This window comes from Octopus bimaculoides, chromosome 9, assembly GCF_001194135.2.
Source record: "Octopus bimaculoides isolate UCB-OBI-ISO-001 chromosome 9, ASM119413v2, whole genome shotgun sequence".
Classification (NCBI taxonomy): Eukaryota; Metazoa; Mollusca; class Cephalopoda; order Octopoda; family Octopodidae; genus Octopus; species Octopus bimaculoides.
This window is the reverse complement of record NC_068989.1, coordinates 7,372,776-7,379,447: the sequence shown is the minus strand read 5'-3', so window position 1 is coordinate 7,379,447 and position 6,672 is coordinate 7,372,776. Positions and strand designations below refer to the sequence as shown.

Sequence of the window (6,672 nt, the reverse complement as noted above, 5' to 3'; positions counted from 1 at the left end):
CACTTATAAGATTCTTCAATTTCGCGTTTAGTTACATTGTATATATATATATATTTTTTTTGCAGCCCAAATCTAAACCTTTTGTCAGCCGCACAATAACACAATACAACTTCACTGGTTGGCCTGAAGGAATGAATCCATCAAAACCAGAATATATTCTAAACTTTCGCCAGAAAGTCAACTCTTGCAGTGATTTGAAATATCCAATTGTTGTTCAAAGCAAGTGAGTGATGAGTAACTGTTTTTTAACTAGATCATCATCATCATCATCATCATCATCATCATCATCATCATCATCATCAACATCATCACCACCACCACCACCACCATCATCATCATCATTGTCGTCGTCACCATTTAACGTCTGCTTTTGATGCTGGTATGGGTTGGACGGTTTGACTGGAACTGGTAAGCTGGAGAGCTGCACCAGGTTCCAGTCCTATTTTGGCGTGGTTTCTGCAGCTGGACGCCTTCTGAGAGTGCAATGGGTGCTTTTTATGTGCTACCGGCACAGGTGCCATTTACATGTCACTGGTAACGACCACAGCTATGATTTCACTTGGCTTGGAACAAGTATAGGAGTAAACGAGTATATATACACACACACACACACACACACACACACACACACACACATATGTTTATATATCTGTGAGTGCATGTCTTTATGTCTGTCGTTATCCCCCTCCATTGCTTGACAACCAGTGTTGATGTGTTCATGTCCCTTAGAGACTAATATAATAAGCACAGGGCTTAAAAAAATAATTTGTACTAGGGCAGGTTTGTTTGACTGAGTTTCTTCAAGCTGGTGCCCCAGCATGGCCGCATTCTAATGACTGAAACAAGTAAAAGATAAACGATAAAAGAAGAGTTTGAATAAATTATTTTTGTGAATTTTGAATTTGTTTAACAATGAAGAACATTACCATTATATTTCAGAGCTGGTGCTGGGTCTACTGGGGCGTATATATGCCTTGATATTCTTCTGGAGAAATTGGAACAAAACAAAGCTCTCAACACAGCATATAGCATCAGAAGTTTATATAACGAAAGGTGTCTGATATTCACCAAACGGGTTTGTATTTCTTTGTAAATATTCAATTTTTGGTTACGTATAGGCGTAGGAGTGGCTGTGTGGTAAGTAGCTTGCTTACCAACCACATGGTTCCGGGTTCAGTCCCACTGCGTGGCATCTTGGAGAAGTGTCTTCTACTATAGCCTCAGGCCGACCAAAGCCTTGTGAGTGGATTTGGTAGACGGAAACTGAAAGAAGACCATCGTGTGTGTGTTTGTGTTTGTCCCCCTAGCATTGCTTGACAACTGATGCTAGTGTGTTTATGTCCACGTCACTTAGCGGTTCGGCAATAGAGACCGATAGAATAAGTACTCGGCTTACAAAGAATAAGTCCCGACTAAAGGTGGTGTTCCAGCATGGCCGCAGTCAAATGACTGAAACAAGTAAACGAGAGAGAGAGAGAGAGAGAGAGAGAGTAAAGAGTATGAAGACCAAAGTAATGAGATACAGATGCTTGTGTATGAATGCAGACAGCCTCGGCAGAATTTGAACTCAGAACGTAAAGACAGACGAAATACCACTTAGCATTTTGCCCAGCATGCTAACGTTTCTGCCAGCTCGCCGCCTTAGAAAGATTATATATTATTTTCTATTCTAGGCACAAGGCCCAAAATTTGGGGGAGAGGGGGCAGTCGATTACTTCGACCCCATTACACAACTGGTACTTAATTTATCGACCCCAAAAGGATGAAAGGCAAAGTCGACCTCAGCGGAATTTGAACTCAGAACTTAAAGACAGACGAAATACCGCTAAGCATTTCTCCTGGAATGCTAACATTTCTGCTGCCTATTGACACCAAATATACAAGTGAAATCAATATATGCAGGGCTGTCGCTAAGCCCCTGCAATCCCTGCAGTCACAGGGGGCCTCTGTGGTTGAGAGGCCCCATGTTAAGATCAAGGAAAGTAGATGAATCATCTATTTACTTTGGTTAAGATGTTGAACAAGAATTAAACTATGTTAGGTGAAAATTTCAAGAAATAAAACGGTAATACATTGAACCTGCAAAAGTTCTTGTTAAAATATTACATTGTACCATGAACGTGTACCAGGCTTTGTGGATTGTCTATGATATCTATTGAACACAAACTTAGCTCTCAGCCTGATTATTCTGAACTGAACAATGATTTCATGAAGCAAAAAGTATGCCATGTTTGTCTTTAAAAGTTGCCTGGATTATAAAAGTGTTCTTTTATTCACATCTGGAAGTTTTACTTATTGAAATTTGTAATAGAGACCGAAATAAATTTAAGCTGTTGTACTTTTAAAGATGTTCTTTAGGATAATGTAAAACACTGAACTTCAGGTAGAATAAGGTAAAATATAGCTATGAATAAAAGGTGTGTAGATTATGAATTTTGATTAAAGGGATTGGGCCCTTGAAACAAAAAGTTGCCGGATGGGGAGGGGGGGCTCTAAAAGTCACATGACAGAGCTGAATATAAGCGATTGTTCTCTTGCACTGAAATGTATGGCTTTGCTATAATTTTAGAAATCAGAGTGTTACGTTCGCATTGAAGAACTGTGTTTGCCTTTGTTTGAAGCTTAGCCATTTATTGAAGATAATGTGGGTTTTTTTTGTTTTTTTATTCCTTTTTGCTAGGCACAACTTGAATTCGTTTACGATGTCATAACTGAGAGTATGATGACCTCTGGCTGTAGCATCAACCTTAATGATTTAAAGAGTGAAATCGACAGGATTTCCGTCAAGGACGAAATCACTTGTTGGTCAATTGCAGACAGGCAGTTTATGGTCAGTAACCCTTTCTTTCTTTCTTTCTTTCTTTCTTTCTTTCTTTCTCTCTTTCGTTTTTTCTTTCTCTCTCTCTTGCTGGCATTTCTCTCCTCCTCCCATCCTCTTCTTCACACCTGCGTCCTCCTCCCCTTTTTTTCTCCTTCTTCCTTCTTCCTCCTCCCCTTCTTCTTCTTCCTCTCCTTCTGCCTCCTCCTCTCCTTCTGCCTCCTCCTCTCCTTCTGCCTCCCCCTCCTCCTCCTCCTCCTCCTCTCCTTCTACCTCCTCCTCCCATTTCCCTTCCTCTTCATCCCTTTCCCCTTCCTCCCCCTCGCCCTCCTCTCCTTCTCTTCTCCTCCTCTTCTCCCCCTCCTCTCCTCCTCTTCTTCCATCCATTTTGATATTTCTAGTGTCATTAACCATGATGATACTTTTATCATAACTTAATTTTTCTTGATAAAAATAAATGAATATTGTACGTGTTATCTTTTTTTCTTTTTTCCATAATTGTATACCAACTTTTGCACCAACCCCGCATATACTCTCAGCACACACACACACACACACACACACACACACCTCAACGCATCCTCACTATTACAACATTCCTACAACCAGCCCCCATACCGTCTCAGCACAGAGTCCATAAAACAAAAACAACAGAAACCCCTCTCTTTATTGTCGTGATTCTTTTGCAGGATATCCTTCAGCCAGTCTGCCAGGGGAACAGCATTCACTCTGATCTGCTTGAGGAACTTTACAGTGGTAAGTCTGTGGATTATGAGCAAAAGGAAAAAAAACAAAAAAAATTATACTACTACTACTACTACTACTACTACTACTACTACTAATAATAATAATAATAATAATAATAATACTGTTGCTATATAAACAGCTTTATTGTCTCTTTGAATAATTCCTGTAATTTCCTTAGGTTTTCACACTCACGCAAACACATACACTTTATATAACCTGTAAATTATGCTCTTTTACTTGTTTCAGTCATGCTGGAGCACCGCCTTTATAGTCGAACAAATTGACCCCAGAGCTTATTCTTTGTAAGCCTAGCACTTATTCTATCGGTCTCTTTTGCCAAAGTGCTAAGTTACGGGGATGTAAACACACCAACATCTGTTGTCAAGCAATGCTGGGAGGACAAACAGACACACAAACACACACATACATATATATATATATATATATATATATATATATATATATACATATACGATGGGCTTCTTCCAGTTTCTATCTTCCAAATCTACTCAGAAGACTTTGGTCGGCCCGAGGCTATAGTAGAAGACACTTGCCCAAGGTGCTACGCAGTGGGACTGAACCCAGGATCATGTGGTTGGTTAGCAAGCTACTTACCACACAGCCACTCCTGCACCTACTGTTAACAATAAACATTATTTTCATCCTTACAAAGTTTTGAATATTTTTTTAATGATTTGTTTTTCCTTTATTTCAAAGATGAACGCAATATGTCCACCACAAATTTCGAAATTTCTTTAATTGAGGTAAGTAATTAACATTCCTGCATATAATTTGCAGCGGTTTGGTGAAGCAGCTGAATGTCTGATAAAATGTGTAGTGGTACTTTGTTGTTTCTCTTTATTTTTTGAGATCCAATTGTGCTGAATATTATTTGGCTTTCACAATCAAAATCAAATTCAATGACGTGGCCGATGACAGCACCGCCTGACTGGCACCTGTGCCAGTGAAACGTTAAAAGCACCATCCGAGCGTGATCGTTGCCAGGGCTGCTGACTGGATCCCATGCCGGTGGCACATAAAAAGCACCATTTGAGCATGGTTGTTATCAGCATCGCCTTACTGGCACTTGTGCCAGTGGCACGTGAAAAACAACATTCAAGCGAGGTTGTTGCCAGTGCCACTGGACTGGCTCCTGTGCCGGTGGCACATAAAAGACACCATTTGAGCATGGCCATCGCCAGTACTAACTGACTGGCTCTCGTGCCGTTGGCACGTAAAAGCACCCACTACACTCTCGGAATTTTTGGCATTAGGAAGGGAACACAAGTATAGAAACTCTGCCAGATCAGTTTGGAGCCTGGTGCAGCCATCTGGCTCACCAGTCTTCAGTTAAACCGTCCAACCCATGCCAGTATGGAAAGCGGACGCTAAACGATGATGATGATGATGATGATGATTATAGTGGGGCAGTTTTAACATTAGTAAAATACTGGAGTTGATTTAGTCAACTGTAGTCTTCGTGATAATTATCAGGAAGACACATTTGACAAACCACATGCATATGAAGGCATGTTGAAAAGTTCCTGGCTTTGGGTAGAAGAAAATGCAAGTGGATCAGTTAATTATGATTTTATTCAACATATTTTCCCCTCAGATTCATACACTTATTGCAGGGGCCCTTCAGTTTTTCTAAGCCCTGTAAAAGAACTCAGAAGGTTAGGTCTCCAACCAGGCATTTTGTGATACTCTTAAAGCCAGGAACTTTTCAGCACCCCCTTATAGATCTATGTGTCGCAAATTTTTCTGTGTGTTTAATCATTTACTATTTTCAAGCCAGCCAGAAGCAAATCAATTCTATACATGCTTCCTCAGCATAGCATAACAAGCTTGCAAGTCAATACATTAATAGCTTGCAAGTTGCCTTTGGATAAATTTGCAAAATGTATTTTCTCCAGAGATGTTTGTATATAATTCTTTAAAAAACTTTTGCTGTTTTATTTCCAGGGTTATGAGGAAGATAAATTCATTTTAGCCATATCTCCAGATCAAGAGGAAATTCCTGAGTTTTGGAACATTATCACTAAAGAAAAGTGTTTGACTATAGTAACATTTAGAGACTTATCCAATGTGAGTTCAATCCTCTAAGGAAACTTCTGTTTTATTGTTACTAATTCTAAAAGAATTAAATCAATGGAATGGTAGAATGCTGGGTGTACCTACAAACCCTAAAATAGCAAACATACAGCTAAACTCTTTCTGAATTCAAACAACTATCTATCAATATATATATATTTGCTTATAGTGATCAAATGCTTGTGCTGTTTATTAACTCTTTCCCACTGCCCTCATCAAATTGGCATTGCGTATACAGGTGCATGGCGTACCATACATCAGGTGTTGAAGTATTTCACAGAGCACCATGAAATGAAGTGTTTTGCTCAATAACACAACGCATTGGTTGGTCTGAGAATTGAAACCGTGATAATGCAATCATAAGTGTAACACCGCAACCACCAGGCCATGTCCCTATAGATATTAGATACAGGTACATCATGAGCAGTTAGTGTCTTGTATGAAAGAATACAGCAACACATAACTATGTTGTTTACAACACATGCGTACACTTACTCAACACACACACACACGTCATTTGTACAGATACATGGCTGTATGGCAAGTGGAGGCATGGCTGCTTCCCAGCCACATGGTTCCAGGTTCAGTTCCACTGTGTGAAACCTTGAGCAAGGGCCTTCTACGATTGCCTCAGGTCAACCAAAGCCTTTTGTGTAGATCTGGTAGACAGAAACTGAAGAAGGCTGTCATATATATATATATATAAACGTGCCAAGGAGCTTGACAAAAACACACTAAAAACCAACCAACATAATAACACACCCAACCCCAAAATACTTCCATACATCTCCACCCATAACCCCAATAACATCGAAGCATTCACCACAATTAAACAAAACCTCCCCTTACTCACCACAGACCCGAAAATGAACAATATCATTAATACACACAAAGTCCTTAAATGCAAAAGGCAACACAAATCTTTGAAAACATTATTAACCAATTCCAAACTACATACACCACTTCCACCCCCATCAGTTAAAAAATGTGCACGCCCTAATTGTGGCACCTGC

General features: G+C 39.8%; 1 protein-coding gene across 1 annotated transcript in view; it reads left to right on the top strand.

Moving 5' to 3' along the window:
- The window catches only part of LOC106868000 (receptor-type tyrosine-protein phosphatase alpha), a 34,524-nt gene that overhangs the window by 23,397 nt on the left and 4,455 nt on the right, over positions 1 to 6,672 (top strand). The window contains exons 18-23 of the mRNA XM_014913087.2: positions 66 to 223; positions 940 to 1,075; positions 2,681 to 2,830; positions 3,508 to 3,574; positions 4,283 to 4,329; positions 5,531 to 5,653. Coding sequence (XP_014768573.2) covers positions 66 to 223; positions 940 to 1,075; positions 2,681 to 2,830; positions 3,508 to 3,574; positions 4,283 to 4,329; positions 5,531 to 5,653 — 681 coding nt within the window. The remainder of the gene's footprint in view (positions 1 to 65; positions 224 to 939; positions 1,076 to 2,680; positions 2,831 to 3,507; positions 3,575 to 4,282; positions 4,330 to 5,530; positions 5,654 to 6,672) is intronic.